This window comes from Dendronephthya gigantea, unplaced genomic scaffold (assembly GCF_004324835.1).
Source record: "Dendronephthya gigantea isolate DGI-Jeju-01 unplaced genomic scaffold, DenGig_1.0 000004F, whole genome shotgun sequence".
NCBI classification, from domain to species: Eukaryota; Metazoa; Cnidaria; class Anthozoa; order Malacalcyonacea; family Nephtheidae; genus Dendronephthya; species Dendronephthya gigantea.
The window spans coordinates 859,580-876,304 of record NW_021163014.1 but is presented as its reverse complement, the minus strand read 5'-3'; the positions used below and the strand labels follow the sequence as shown (position 1 = coordinate 876,304).

Below are 16,725 nucleotides of genomic sequence, written 5' to 3'. Positions count from 1 at the left end.
AATACTCTCGTACATCTTGCGAATTACTGAGCCTGCATCTTATGCATTTAATATGTACTTCAATTGACAATTAAACTATTTACATCGAAATATTTCAGCTCAGTTGTTCAATAAATAGATAATTTGGTTTTCTATTTTGAACTTATCCACCGTTTAAGCTAAACGCCTTTCGAACAACCGGCCCCTGTTAAATAATGTTAATCATATCTAGATATAGCATGCAATGTTCATCTGATCCCAACTATTTATATTGATATTAGTATTATAATTAGTTATTAATAAATGTCCGACAATGAGTTGTGTCAAACAAGGTAATAGTGTTGTAAGCGAAGTTATTAAATTATAGAGAAAGTATCGGTAGTGGACTCCGCGGAGCTTACTGCACCGGAAGACGTTTACGAGTGTTCTTTTTCAGACACGTGATTGAGTCACTATAACGCCCCCCACCCCCCCCCCCCCCGTATAATTGGTGGGACGGTTGACAGTTTTACAACGTTAAGTCTTGCTGCTAACGATAATATGTCATCAGATATATTTAAAAGCCATATTAAAACAGAACTTGAAAAACGTTCGACGAGAATATCAATACCAGACAAATTCATCAACTTGAATAAACAGCGAAAATATTAACAGTAACCCTAGCTGGTATAATCTATTGCTAATGCTACTAATTTTAGTGTGCTCTTTTTTGCTGTGATTTTTATTTCGTTCTTGTTCACTAGTTCATTAGTTGGTCTATTATGCAAGTGGTCTACTCCGCGGTTTATACTATTTATAACATAATCATTGCATAAATTCAATAGTCGAAAAACAACATTCGACGTTAAGTGCTAGGGGATTTAATTTGTACTCTTGTGAAGTTTTTAAGGTTTAGCTATAGTGAAGTATTAACTCTCACATAGACTGTGACTAAATGCAGCAGGAAAACGGGTGATTTTACTTCACCTTCACTTCACCTTTCCGAAAAATTTGAAACATCATCTATCGGTTTATGTCATTTCATAATATAAGCTTAGAGGCTACGTTCTGGCTAGTTCAGGAAATATAATAATTTGGTTCGTTTAAAATGGCGAGGAGATGTTGCATGGATGTATTTCTAGTATTATACACGCGTAAAAACGCTCAGGTTGATGCAAGTTGTTATAAACGGGATGCAGCAATGTTGTGCTGCCCACATTGTTCAGAGTTGTTATCAATATTGAACAATATTGTTACACCCGATTCAGTTTCAACAATATTGTTCAATCTTGATAACAACTCTGAACAATGTGGGCAGCACAACATTGCTCCATCCTGTTTGTATCAACTTGCATCAATCTGAGAGTTTTTAAGGCCGGCGCACACTAGAGCTATGTGCTTAGCAAAAAGTCATTCGTGGCCATTGGCGTAAGCCAGTTGCGCTCGTGTGCGGGCGACTTTTCCGGCGACTTTGGTCATTCGTGCCGCTTACGGCAAATATCTAGCATGTTTGATAATTTCTGCCTCGCGTGCCAAAATCTTTCCGTGTGCGGCAAACTGAAAGCTATCTGCTTATGGATTGTCTTAACAGCGCATGCGTAATATACAAAAGTAAACATCCAAGATAGCGGTGCAAACAAAGCAAAACGAATTTGTGGCTGAGGCCATATTGGAAGACAAACTGGTTGATTTTAGCAAGAATACAGGTGTTTATACGATGTGAATTCTACAGATTTTAGAAACAGAGAGAAACGGGAATGCGCTTTTGCAGAAATAGCTGGTAAGCTTTCTCAAACAGGTAATATAATTAATAGCACTTGGATTATGGTGTTTAGTCTAGTCCGACGCAACAGCGACAAAAATAACAACACCTCTTCGTCTTCACTTTCATCCATAATTTTGTTTTGCGATCTGTACGCCATCTTGGATGTTTACTTTCGTATATTACGCATGCGTTGTTAAGACAATCCATAAGCAGATAGCTTTCAGTTTGCCGCACACGGAAAGATTTTGGCACGCGAGGCAGAAATTATCAAACATGCGAGATATTTGCCGTAAGTGGCACGAATGACCAAAGTCGCCGGAAAAGTCGCCCGCACACGAGAGCAACTGGCTTACGCCAATGGCCTCGAATGACTTTTTGCTAAGCACATAGCTCTAGTGTGCGCCGGCCTTTAGTTTTTATATACACGCCTAAAAACGCTCAGGTTGATGCAAGTTGATATCAACTTGTTCACGGTTGTTCAAAACAGGTTGCAGCAATGTTGTGCTGCACCCTGTCAACAAGGCTTGTTAACAATATTGTTCACGCTTGTTCGAACAATGTTGTTTACGGTTGATGAACGAACAAGGCCGGAACAAGTTGTTGCAACAGCCCAAATCAACCTGATATCATCCGTAATTTTGGATGTCAACACATGCGAACAATGATGACTCAACAAGCATGTTCAATGCTGTTTTAACAACTCAAAACAATGTTGTTGCGACAACATTGTTCTTTCGTTATTTTCCAGGGGGGGGGACTTTTTGAATTAAATATTCCGCCATTTTCTGGAGCTCCATGTGACCATGTCACGATGAAAAGAAACGAAGAAAGCACATAACTGTTCATCTCTGTAATGTTCCTTTTAAGTGAATACAAAGGTAAATACGATGATTATTATGTTTTACTATTTACAGCAAACGTTTCCTCAAATAGAATAGAGTATCAAAAAGTTTATTTATATGAAACAAAGCAAAATAAACTACTCTGACGAAATGTAAACTTTCGTCTCGAGGTTTTGACATGTTTAGTTTCGGACTCTAAACTGCGAACAATATAAATCAATATGCCCATACAAGAATATATGGCATTTTTTTAAAAATTGGAAAAGTATAGAAATTAGGTTGCGAGACTAAATCGCGTATTTTTAGAGAACATTTAGATCAATATTTAAAAAACATTGATCTTAAGTTTTTTAATATGATTGATTGCACTGTCAATCTCAAGCAGTTTTTCTAGCTTTGCATATTTTTGAGATACTACCGTTTAATAATGAACAATTGTATTAGTCAAAATTAAAATATTTGAGAGTTTCTCCAAGATAAAACTTGTTCACCAAGTAGTATTGGTGATTTTCGTTATGTATAAAGTTATACAATACTTTTTTCACCGCTTCTCTTTCAACAGTAACTGTTGATTCTGTTTCCCTGAAGGAGCAGTTTCCATTAGAGCAATCGTGGATGAGGCAGGCCTGGTCAATTATGTGGTCAGGAGATAAGATTATAGTACTGCCTGTTCTTTCAACCTTTGGGCATTGAAAACTTCCAAAGACTTGGTTGTTTGCATCATCCTTGCAGAAGTTGATTGTCTCTACTGCAACCAGTTCTCTGTTTTCTACCTTGAGACCTTTTTTGAAGATACCAAGGTGATGCTGAAATATTAATGTGTGAGAATTAGTTTTTGATGGATAGTATGTTTCTTCATAAATAGTTGGGGTTAATTGATAAAAAAAACTATTACTGGATTGTTTACTATTTACCACTGACATGTTTTTAAGTTTTCTCCTGTGTTATTTTTTTAGAATTATGAATGATTAGAAGACATTCAGGACATACTATATATACTCTCAAGACTCAAATGTCCAGAGAAGGGGCAAACTACAGTATAAAAGTGAAACTACAGCATAAACTATTAATGTAATGACATATTTGCATAATACTGTATACCTGATGCTGATCATCCACGTATACAATTGGTGAGTCTGAATTCACTAATGTCTGCTTTTCTGTTATGATAGCTCTGAATGGTGTAGCTTTCATATGGCCGAGAAGACCAGCAGCTTCAACATTGGCTTCTTCCAAGCACTCACTTAAAGGCTGGGTCATCAGCTTTCCTTTGCGATAATTTCCCTTGAACAAAGGAAAAAATTCAATGTATGGAATATATGATAGAAATTTGTTTTAAGGACACCTGAAAATGGTCCTACTGCATATATGTTTGTGATGAAAATTTGTTTACTTTTCTTAGACATCCAGGCTGGTAAATATCCTTATCTCCCATACTTTCTTTCTTTGGGGTGTTGTTCAGAAACTGCTGCAAGGTTGGATCTTTTGCCAAAGTTATAATGGATTCTGATGCTTGTAATCTGAGGATATAATAGAAAATCTAGCTCTTTAACATAATACAAAGTTAGTATTAAAACTGAACTGAAATTATGATAACTAACTATATCAGTCAGTGTTACTCACTCATTATGCTTTCCCCATTTTCCTCCACTTAGAACAAAACGAAGCTTTTCCAACTTTGCAAATTTTGTGCAAATATCCAAGCTTGATGCATGTCTGTTGCTGTTGACATTCAGGCCTCGGATGAAGTGGTTGAAGGCTTCAAATCTAAAATAGCAAATCAAATGTGGTGTTAAAGGTTAGCTAGACTAAGTATGTCTTTGAGATGCCTAATGAGAGTTTCCAAGTAGATATTACAAATGGCCGTCACTTAATTGTAACTAAAACTGTCCTTATTTATCTACTTGTTTTACCTTTCAGTTGAGAATCCATTTGCAGGCCCCAGATTTTCAATATCATCAACAAGATGAAGAAGAAGATGGAGTTTTGCTTTCTTCAAAAACTCTGGGTAAATTCTTGTCACTGCATCTATAAATGTCTTGAACAACTGCTTTGCCCCTTCTGAATTTCTTTTGTCGAACCCACTTGAATATGCCAATGCAAATATCTGTCAGAATATACATTGAAAACAGAACATAATCTATGATATTTCATATTAGACAATATAATTAATATATGAATGCAATATTTAATTGTTTACAATATATGATTACCTCACTCAACAATTCCCAGACAAAGAGTTGTTCATGAGGGATGATATCTTCCAGGATAAATACAGCAACCTGCATCCACAACTTGAAGTCTCTTCCAACATACGAACCATAGTTCCTCGTGATGTTCCCTCGTATTGTGGCTGGAAATGCGCTCATGTCAAGTGCTTGTATCTTTGCATGCAGCTGCTCCTTCCTTCCCTGGGATAAGGATTTCATCGTATCGGACAGCATATACTTAACAGGTCCAAGAAGTATGGTATGTAATATTTCAATAGGGGTTTTGCTAAATGAAAACAGAACGCATATTATACTGTATTTGTTTGCAACAGTACATGCAAAAGTTCTCTGTGACACTCTACACTGTACATGTAGAGACAGTCTGCTGTCATTGATAAAACATGACGTAGAACCGTAAAAGCGGCATTAATTTTATCATATCGTATTTGCGTACTTACTTATTTCCACGAAAGCTCTTCAGGATATCGAACGCTCCTCCCTTTTCCGTTACTCCATACTCACTTCTTTTGTCTTTTTTCTGATTTTCGGATCTATCGATGGTACATAATTATTTTGTACATTAACACAAGTTGAATTTTATAATAAGTCTTCATAATGCAGGTACATATGTACTGTTAACTGAACATACGGACAATTCTGTATTTCCTGAATCTTTTCTTGAACGTATTGATCTGTTCGTATTTCTTGTATGCCCGTTGCATTATTCGCTGTCGCCTATGGTATAAGTTGCACGTAAAGAAATTGCACGTATTTACTGCAAAGCACCGTGCGAAGACAAACAGTGAACAATTTACTCACTCCGGTGATCGTGCCTCGATTTAAGATTGACCCTTTTGCTATCTACGACGTCACATGTTCACATTTAACTACAGTTAACACTTACATTACACTTTCTACAAAACTTGTTTGCGCAGCTACCCAAGTGATGTTCGAACTCTGATGCGCGTGGATTATCCGCCAATACGCACAATACTGGGCACTTCACCAGAATTTCTCTATCGACGAAAGCGTCGTACATCATTTTACCACATTCTAGTTCTACAAAAAAAGTAAAATACCACTCATTTTCGAACTTCTCATTACAAAACATTTTGGGTACCTTCATTAAACTTTTAAATCTACCTTCTAGGTCACGGGCAATAGATTTCCCAAGTGCAACTGATGGAACAATATTGGAAGTGCTTAGAAAAGGAATATTCTCCATTTTACGGAATTCCTTGCGTGTAAGGCCTGCCATGCTCATAGAGAAACTCTCCAACCGATTCCACTTTTTCGTAGTGTTCCCACTTGTTTCATCGCTGAAGACGAGCAATGGGACAACAGAGGACGGATTTTCTCCACCTGTTCGTGATTTATCCATGTGAACCTGAAGGGCGTCTTTGGCTTCCTGTAAAAAGTGTTTTTTCAAACAATGGGAACTGCATGTGAGTAAAGTTTAATTACATTACAAATGCAGTATTACAGTACCGAACAAACATCAAATTTCGGAAAACATATTTGAGGTTCAGAACAGTGATTGCTTCCACACACTGACCTGCACAGATACTGCCATGGCTTGTCCGTTAACATACTTATGTTTGATTTGAAAATAATGAAGATCGACTTTAGTCCGGATATTAGAAGTAGGGATGGTCACATTAGTGTCTGGACATAAGCATTAACTTCCATGCCCTTCATCATGCATGCATGTATTCTACCGTCGTCATCATCGTCGTTTCGTTGGAGACAACCTGTAGAGAGAGTATGAACAAGAATGAAATGAGCACGAGATTCAGTTTAAATAGTATGCTGTGCTTGAGATAAGATGAAATGTTGAATTATTGATAGATATAGCTTCAGCCTGAGGCCGAAGGCCGAGGGACGTTTTTGAGACCGACTAAACTGGTAAATAATAGATTTCTTTTTTTCTTGTGGTCCAAACTCATATTTTAGTGTTGGCTCTGTGCTTTAAATCTCGACCGGTCCGTACGGCCTCATACGGACCGCTCGCGTAGCCAATCAGATTGCATGAAACGCTAAAATATGAATCCGGACCGCAAGAAAAAAAAATTATATTCGATAATGAAATTTATCTGTATAAATCACCCAGTTACCTTAGTGAAGAACTTGATGAGCTTTCCTGTGTATACATCTCCGTTAAACAAAAATCTCACAATATCTTTTAGGAAATATAGCACTCCGTTCAAAGAAATTGATGAACTTTGAAAGTCATTATTTTCCAACCACTTGCGTCCCTGTTTAAAGGAAAAGTACTGTGTAATAACTAAGAATATAATTATGTAGCCGATGTATATATATATATATATATATATATATATATATATATATATATATATATATACAATTAAGTAAAGTATCCAAGAAGAAAGAGTGCTCGATATCAAAATTTAATAGAGCGATTAAAATATATATATATATATATATATATATATATATATATATATATATATATATATATATATATATATATATATATATATACATACATATGACTTTATGATGATAATCTAACCTGAGGCATTTCATAAATGTATGTGTCAGTCTCTTCTGGGTATCTCGTAAGAGCGCTTGCTTTAGCTGGTATCGCAAGTTGAAGTCGAACGATATCTGAAGGCCGCAACCAATAATATGGATTACCGTTATAATAATCCTTGAAATAAAGATGAAATTACATAAAAATTGTATCCACAAGTGCTCACATGAATGCGATTGTTTTTCAAAATGGTTAATTTTATTTGCGCGCACACCTTTTGCGGTTGTAGCAACTCTTCGGCTTCTTCGATTTTAAAATTAAGAACGGAGTTCAGGGAAGGAACATCTGCCTGAAGTTTCTTGAATATCATCCGGAGAAAATCCAAATCTGCCCGAGACTGAAAGTAGACAGTCGATTTTATAAGAATTGCTATTGCGTTAGATTTAGACGCAGGGATATATAGATTTCTGTGTATGCACTATCAATGGCTATAAAGTGGATAACGCTATAGCCATAATCCCTGACCCTAAAATGGAATCGCGAAAGCTGGAAGTACTAAAACCTGGACATTGCAAAGATTCCGGTTTTTTGTTTTTACTTCTTTTAGAGATTCGAGGTTTCCTCATACCCTCAAAAGTAACAGCAATATACGCACAATTATACGGGACTTTTTACTATACCAATCAACTTTCTCACAAAAGCTGCCCTGAATGCTGAAGTGAAATTTGCTTTTATTCAGAGAGACGTTAAAGTGGTACAAAGTTGCATATTTTTCAAAAATGAACTGCTTTGAGAAACGGCGCTTATGCAATATAATGCTGCTTATAATTTAATAATGCTTATTTGAATTTTGACATCTCTCTTCTCAATAACCCATATTACACGCGTAAAATGCAACAAGTTGTCGCAAGTTGTCATCAACTTGTTAAGCGAACAATGTTGCATCAACATGATATTTATCAGGCGGCAAAAACAAATATTCCAGTTTAAATCTACTATCCTAAAAATATTACAGAAAAATACCTTTGGCCTTGAAACGTTGTGCACATAGCTATACAACAAAAAAAATATATCCGACGGAAATGGAAAAGATGATCCGCGGCCGTGCTCGGATTGTCGAGGCTCGTTTTCTTCGTCGTCGTTGCTGCTTTCCTCGGAGTCGCTTGAAAGATCCTGAAAAATGTCGCTCAACTCACTCTCGGAGCTGCTCAGGTCCATAGCATCGTAGTCCGGAACGTAGGAAACGTCCTGGCTGTTCGTAAGATCACTATAAAAACTCTCAAATGGTTCAGAAACCAGCTGGATATCTTGCGTTTCTGAAGTTGCGAGCTCTTTCATGCGATGTCCTCGCGACGTTAAATGCACGGAAAACCTGTCCCACGACTCAAAGTTAACGAAACAGGTGTCGCAACGATGTCGGCAGGCTCTTTTTTTCATTTTGTAACGCTAATAAACGCGTAAAATCAACTAAATTTTTAATTGCTTTGAGCCCGTCCAAGTCCGCCCTGATTAATTCAAATTCCCCGCGACACTGATTGTTTGCTGCACTGAGCTATAATATAATTCCTGGAGGACCGGCTCCTAATGTTTTGAAATACAAAAAGTGAAGCAAAAAACATGGCGGATTTTGGCCTTTGCTGACGCCAGATTGACGCCACTGGTTCTTATTTGCAATGGTAGTTACCACTGACCAACCGCGATCCAAAGCATGAAAAAATGCGAGCACCCTCCTGGTTTTCGATAAAAACAGGATTTGGTTTTTACGAAATTTTTTGTTTTTGAACAAAAACATGGATTTTTTTCCTTTTTTGCTGGTTCTTTTCAACTTCAACAAAGAAGCAGCTATTTGCTCTGCTTGTTCCTACCGCAATTTACTCATTAAAGAGGAAATTTTTGGCGATTTGCACTCAGGTAAGAGTTTTTCGCAATTTTGATGTTTGAACTCTGAACGTCAAGTAAAAAATTTAGCTTCGTAGTTCGACGGCTATGAAAGATCTGAAAACAGAAATGATATATTTACTAACATTTAATTTGTTTACCTACAACATATTTCTATTAATATTTGTTTATCCATTATATTTTACACTGATTTAAATCCATGTAGTTGAGCCAAAACTCAGGTCTAACCAGATCAATCGTCAATGTGTCTATAGCCCATCTTTTCATGAAAAATCATACAAGATATATTAGATCAAAGTATATAAAGGATGCAATAGGAACAAAAATATAATCTGAAGGAGCGAGGTCTGACAATAACTTGCCTAAATTCACTCACACTTCCAACTGAGGCATCATCATGGCCTCAGTAGCTGACACTAAATTATCTGTACTAATTTTGTCAACACTTACAGGGTGTATTATATACATACAGTTAATCTCTGACATATCTTTCTTTTTGCAGGGATAACATAGGGTTTGGTAGATCAAGTGGAGGCATGTTATGCAAAATTCTGGAGAATTAAATTGAGACAACCATACTATTATACCCAGGAACTACACACATTCTTAAATACAGAAACTGTTTTATTATTTTTACAAATTACAATGTTTTATTAAAAGAAAATAAATATTACAATTGGTAAGGCTTTGTTTATTTCATTTCCAAAGAACCTTTCCAGTCATTGCAGGCTAATCTGGGAGAAGCTGGTAAGTGGTAAGCCCCTTTTGCATATAATCAATAATAATTACCATGGCTATCTTGGCCTATAAACATCCCTGGTTCTAATCTTCCTTAATGCAGCCTCTGCATTATCATTTGCAAATATAGAAAAGCATATGACCTGCACAGGGCCATAATTATTGGTTTTATACCATGGAAAGGCATGGCCTGTGCAGTCAGACAATGCTGACCACTGCATGGTGCTGACTGCTGGAAGCTTTCAATTTAATAGTTCATCCTTATAGGTTAAGCTAATAAGCTCATCAATATACATATATGCTGATATAGTTCAGTACAGAAAAACTATTTCTTCTGGCTAATGAAATCCAGCTAAACAAATAGGCAGGCTACCCTTGGTTGAAATTGCACATCTTCATCCTCCCAATGATTCTTAGTCTCTGTTTCTTTGGATTTGAATTTACATCATGTTACCTTCTAGCGTTCTTTGGAAGAAAATGCCTGTAATATATGTATGTAATATGTAAAATAAATTACTTCCAAAGTATAGGGTAATCTTTTTAGTAGTTGTTCAAACTTCAAACTATACATTTCACTTCTCGTGCCGCCGTCTTTTGGTCAAATATTAAAATATACAAACAACGACATCTATCTAAAGACTGTTAACGAAAAAAAATGGTGAAATTTTATCTAAAAAATGAAATTTATGAATAATATATTTACCTGTCAGTCAACGTACTGCATTTTCGTTTCGGCAAATTTCTTGAAGCTTTATTATTTATCTGTTATTTGTTTCCTGTTTTTGACAGAAGTAACGTGTACGACTTTGATATCTTCACAAAAACGTCGAACATATCTGATCAAAAAGTGTTCAGTTCAAAAATATCGACTGACGTTTAATTAAGTTTTTTTCGTAAAATATAATAATGAGAACTGAATACTATTTTTAACAAAAACCAGGGGGGAGTGCATTTGTAGCGGGCGCAGAATTGAGCCTTGGTCAGTGGTAACTACCATGGCGAATAGGAACCAGTGGCGTCAATCTGGCGTCAGCAAACGCCAAAATCCGCCATGTTTTTTGCTTCACTTTTTGGTCGCGGGCCGGTCCTCCAGGAATTATATTATAGCTCAGTGGTTTGCTGCAATCTTTTCCCGCCGCGTTAAATTAGTGATTACAGCTTATTTCAAAGATTTTGATTGGTTCATTTATCAAGCTGCTGCTTCCTGATTGGTTAAAAATATGCAAAACAATAACAAAGCCCGTGCCAGTGCGCTTGACAGTAACAAAAGACTGCAATATTCAATTAAAGTTATTTGCTTTAGTTTTTTTTCAAAACGCGAAGGTTTTCAAGCTATTTTCAAGAAGATATGGCACAATACAACGACCTACGAACATTTGGACCTTCAAACAGGTGACAAAAAGTGTAATTCATTTTACAACTGGAGTTCGTTTTCATTGTATATACATGTCCTTTTAACATAGGCGTACGGGCCTAGAAATTTTGGGGGGGCGGGGGATATTCTGCCCGACGAGCGCCGAGACCGAAAAAAACAAGGATGGTCCAGAGGTCTGCTCCCCCGGTATTTTGGAACGTATAAACGCTGAAATACAATTTTCTGCTTGGGTACTATGACGAAACTTTAACTGCCTTCACATTATTTAGGAAATTTGATAAGTTGATTTCCACTCATAGCGAAGCGCGTAGTCGGAAAGGGAAATCGTTTTGCTGAGTTTAGGCAGCGGCGTAGCCAGAGTCAGTGTTTTGGAGAGCCGAGATGCGAAAGCCGAAAGCGTGTGGCATACTATATAGGGGGGTCCGGGGGCATGCCCCCCCGAAAATTTTTGAAAATTAGCGACCTGCAAATGTGATTTCCTGCATTTTCCGCGTGAGATTTTGCAGAATAAAGTCAGGATTCTGAGGTCTATCAACGATTAAATCTCGGATTAAATTTTGCACAGTTGCTATAAAAGTTAGTAAAGTTACAAACTTACAGAACGATAGATTTGTTTCGTAACTACATGGTGAGTTTTGCTGCGCCAATCAGTTGTGGCACATAGGGTAGCCAGTGGCACAAACGGAAAAGCATGTTTATTTCAATTATTTTCGTTTTCTTTAATTCGGGTTTACGCAAGCTGCAAGCATATATATTCTACCATTTTCTACCATATTTGAGCATTCTTAAAAATTTTTATGTAGTGTGGAGACCAAATTCACTTAAGTATAAATTGCCCGACTCGTGAATATAAATTGCCCGACTATTTCTGACTAAACTGGGGGGGCTGCAGCCCCCCCAGCCCCCCCGCCTCGTACGCCTATGCCTTTTAAACTCTGTAGCCGAAATGCCTTGCTCGCAGACGACGTCATGTTTAACCAGAGGACGAGAGGACCCTATGCCCGAGGAAACGTCCCGCAAAGCTTGTTCGAAGGTACGCAATATTAAAAATAATCATTCTAAATAAACAGTATAGAGTTATTTGTATGAGAGGTATAAGCATTCACTTTGACATCTCGTATTTTTAAGACGATGAAACGCAAGACCCCAATGAGGGTACCAATGACATCTTGTTAAGAGAGCTCCGGGAACTGAAAGACCTTGTGAAGGATGTGCAAAAGCGTCAGGGCTCTATAGAGAAGACCATGAAACACTTGGCTTCCAAACTTGGTGCTGAGCAATTTGACCTGGCCAAGTCAAGTCATGCAGTAAGCATTGGTTTTCCGAAAAACAAATTATAAATGAAAATCAATAATGCATGATGTTGTATATTTCTCATATGTCTTCATTATATTAATTAATGTTTAACAATAAATTCAAAATTTATATAACAGGCAAATGTCACGAAAATATTAGCAAAAGCCTATATACAACTTGGGCGGTTTTCAAAGATAAATGAAAGCAAGACTGTAAGCCTATATCTGTATAACTGTATTATATTTACTTTTAGTAAATTCTATGTTCATTTACTATGAAAAATATATTAACTTTATGTTTTAAACAGTATATGTAATGGTTTGGTTTTTACATAGGAGCAATTGCACATGGAGTTCCAGGACTCACCATATGGTCTTACAGTTGCTGAAGCAATGACCAAAGTGGATGTCTTCGAAAAGGCAAAATTCACCTATTGGAGAGCAGAAGAGAGAAGAAGGGTATACATTTATAAATCCAAATTTTAAATCATGATTGTAAATGATAGTGATGAAAATTTGAATTAAATGTACTCACTTTGGCTCCTTAGGTTCTTGGAATAGGTAACTGGTCTGCCCTTGCAAAGGCCACAACCAAGGAGTTGGCTTCGAAAATATGTGGCCTTCTAGGAGTGAGGTTCAACTCTTTACTGGAGAAGTCTGTGCTTCGAGAAACTGCTCTGGTGGTATGATATTAATGCTTATCATCATTTGATGTATTTTGCACTCCTGCATTTTGAAAAGCCTTGTTAGTTATCACATCAATTCTTTATCAAAAGACATATATAATAAATGTACTCACATAAGCACAATATGCAACAAAAATAAAAACTATAGACATCTCTATCCTCATAACCATATGATACATGTATAAGCTAAAGAGAACAAAGTGATTTGAGATTAGACAATGATGAGTCAATCTTGAGCAATTTTCATTTTTTGACTATATCAAACTATTACCATATTATCCTTCCTTTTCCCAGAGAATCTATGTTGCTGAGTATGGGAGAGATGACTGTAAGAAAGATGAGAAATTTTGGATTAACTTCCAAACATGGAAAGATACAACATATGGAAGCCGAGGCCCAACTGCATCTCAATGGGGTGAAATTTTAAATGAGGAATGAACTAAAATTATTAAATGTGTTGAATATTTTTTAATTAAATCACTTTTGTGATAATGTAAAATGAAACTATTTATTAAATACTTACTATAAATTTTCTTTTGTATAGTTGACTGAACAGAATTATCTTATAACCAATCCAAGTCCACCGCATTTTTACCAATCTATAAATATTAAATAATTACATGAAAATATATATTATGTCTACAGTACTTTCACTTTGAACTTTCGTACCAACGTCAACCGTTTCACACCAGAAATCTGAAACACGTAGTCTATTATAAGTTCTTGCCACAAAAACTAAGTTTTACCATATGGTTCATGCAACTTTAATACCTGATCAAATGCGAACGGATAACAGTTTCGATGAATCTTGCCTAAAAACAATACAAACGACTCGAACAACTGCGATTGCACGTGTGACACAACTTTAAAGTCGGCCTCACGGCCTGACAAAAAATAGGACGAACAAAATGATTTCTGTTTATGCAAATGCGATCGTAAATAGCTTCCGTGTAGTTTTCGACTTTAATCAATATATATTTTCTTGACAAACGACGAAATTGTTCGGATATTTACCAAAACGCACTGTCGTTTTGGATATCTGTCACACGTTTTGGTCTTTTGGAAGTCTGGTGTGCGTGCGCATCCGATTGATCCCAATCGTACCATCGTTAATCAAAATAAGCTCCCAATTATTCCCTTCAATCCCTTTGCAACCCTTCCGACTCTGAATTAATATTCAACGATATTGTTTCCGGTTGTTCGAACAATAAAAAACAGGTTGTTTGTTCATTAATATTGTTGACGCATGTTCGAACAATATTGTTCAGGCCTGATGAACGAACAAGTCGTGAACAAGTTGTTCTGACAGCATTTAACAAGCATGTTCCATCAACCATGTTGACGCCTGTTCCAACATGTTGCAACAAGTATTGTTCGTTCATCAATCGTTAACAATATTGTTCGAACATGTTGTTAACGATTGTTACTTTAACAACATTGTTCAATCATGATAACAATATTGTTGAGACATTGTTAATCGAACAATCATGATCAACCTGATCAATTTTTACGCGTGTACACGGCCAAAAATTGATCAGGTTGTCGCATCAGGAGTGAACAATGTTGTGCTGCACCCTGGGGACAGTATTGTTAACAATGTTGTTGAAGCTTGTTGAATCATCAATGTTGATGCAATGATTTCAACACGTTCCATAACAAGGCTGCACGCATACTACCGAATTATATACTAGAGCTTTATAGTATGTCCCTATATAGTACGTAGTTAATACACCCATCCAGCGGCAAAAACACGCAAAGTCAGAATTTTTAATGGTTTGCGTGGGGTCCACACGTTGAGGTTTGTTTTGCTTTGGAATTGATTGAAATTGGTCGGAAAATGTTCCAGCAAACATCGGCAAGCAGAAAAGCTTCAAGCATGTAAACAGGTTGAATTCAAAATTGTGTATTTGTGCCGGATCGTTAGGAATTTTCTTTGAAAAAAAATCATTTGATATAACAGTGTGAATGCAAAGATTTTTTTAATACGATTAAGAAGAGTGAATATAGTCACTAAACAAAAAAATGAGTGACTATATGAAACAGTTAAATATTCATAAAAGATGTTGAGGTAAGCTAAACGTTTGTAAGTCACTTTAATGCAACAATGTTTTTCTGTAATCACATGACTTTTGAACTGTTCACTTGTGTTGTGAACCTGGTACTAAATAGTGGATCATTTTGGTATGAATTTTCTTTCCAACGAAACCGCTCGGGTGCATGTATATTATGCAGTATTTGGTGCCGTTATTGCGGGATACAAGGGTTTCCCAAGCTGCTTTATTTACAAAACATTAGAATATTTACAATTGCGAAATAATTGTGCCGAACATGCCTGAATTTCCTGAGTTCGCATATCTGATCGGCTTTCATGCAGTTATCCGTTGTGTAAATCGTTTAAGGCCGTCAAATGAACAGGAGCATGTGGTATTGACCATAACTGCTCATGAGCATGCACATGCTCATCTACTTAAGGGTTCGTTCAGGCCCAAACTTCCATAGTGAATATTGTTATGTTTAAAAAGTAATGACTTTTACAATTTTTGTTGTGCAATGTGCAGTTGAACATATGTTCATATGAGCAGATTCTCATCTGCTTCATCTGCTCGAAAAAGTGCATTGCTGCTGAATAACAAGGCATTGAAACATGCACTGCTAGTGCTAAGGGAATGAGTTAAGAATTTTGCGGAAGATACTTTAGCCGCAGTTAGAATCTGCGCAGACACGAACGGGAATACTGTCCATTACGAAAGCAGGAAAGAATCATGTCTCTTCGGTGTCGAAAATTATAATTAAATTTCTTACATGTATTATATAGATTACATGTATTATATAGATCTTCGACATATATTAAATGTCTGAAATAACTGCCCATTGCACAAAATGGAGTGGGTCAAATTATATTAGCAGCACGTTTTCATGCAGTCGTTCTAAATTATCCGCAATGGTCCACAATTTACGTTAGACGAGAAACATTGAACACAAAAAAGTCCATTTTTTTAGAAAAAGAACTTTGACATTTGGGAAATTTCGAGATACCTCATGTATGTTATAGATCGCCTTTTTTCCATACCTCGCTTTTTTTTCCACTCAGAGCTACCTCCCCATTTTAGCGAAATTTAATTTACTTCCGTTTTCTTGATCTTCAATAACATTAACTGTTCTCTATTTTTGTCTTCAAATTATATAGGGGTCAATTCTCAAAGCGATAAAAGAAGCGATAAAAGCGGCCAATCAAAGGAGACGATACTTATTGCGGTGCTTGTTACCTTTGGTGTACTTGCTGTACTGCTGCCTATTTCTATAGGTGATTCCATTTAAGATGTATAATTATGCAGAGAGAAAGGCAAGACTAACTAAAACTTCTAACTACACATGCTATTTCACATTTTATGTAAATCTCACACTGTTTTAAAGTTACATTTTCAATCTCTTTTAGTTTTAGTAAGAAAAGTGTGTCCGTGCG

The 16,725-nt window shown here is 36.5% G+C and overlaps 1 protein-coding gene across 1 annotated transcript; it reads left to right on the top strand.

Annotated features, from left to right (window-relative positions):
- Positions 1 to 6,017: 6,017 nt before the first annotated feature.
- On the top strand, positions 6,018 to 13,700 carry LOC114544423. Its single transcript, XM_028563075.1, has 8 exons — positions 6,018 to 6,220; positions 11,210 to 11,298; positions 12,223 to 12,314; positions 12,410 to 12,588; positions 12,715 to 12,789; positions 12,913 to 13,035; positions 13,125 to 13,259; positions 13,557 to 13,700. The coding sequence occupies exons 2-8, from the start codon at positions 11,255 to 11,257 to the stop codon at positions 13,698 to 13,700; spliced, it is 792 nt and encodes a 263-aa protein (XP_028418876.1). The 5' UTR covers positions 6,018 to 6,220; positions 11,210 to 11,254.
- The last annotated feature ends 3,025 nt before the right edge of the window (positions 13,701 to 16,725 follow it).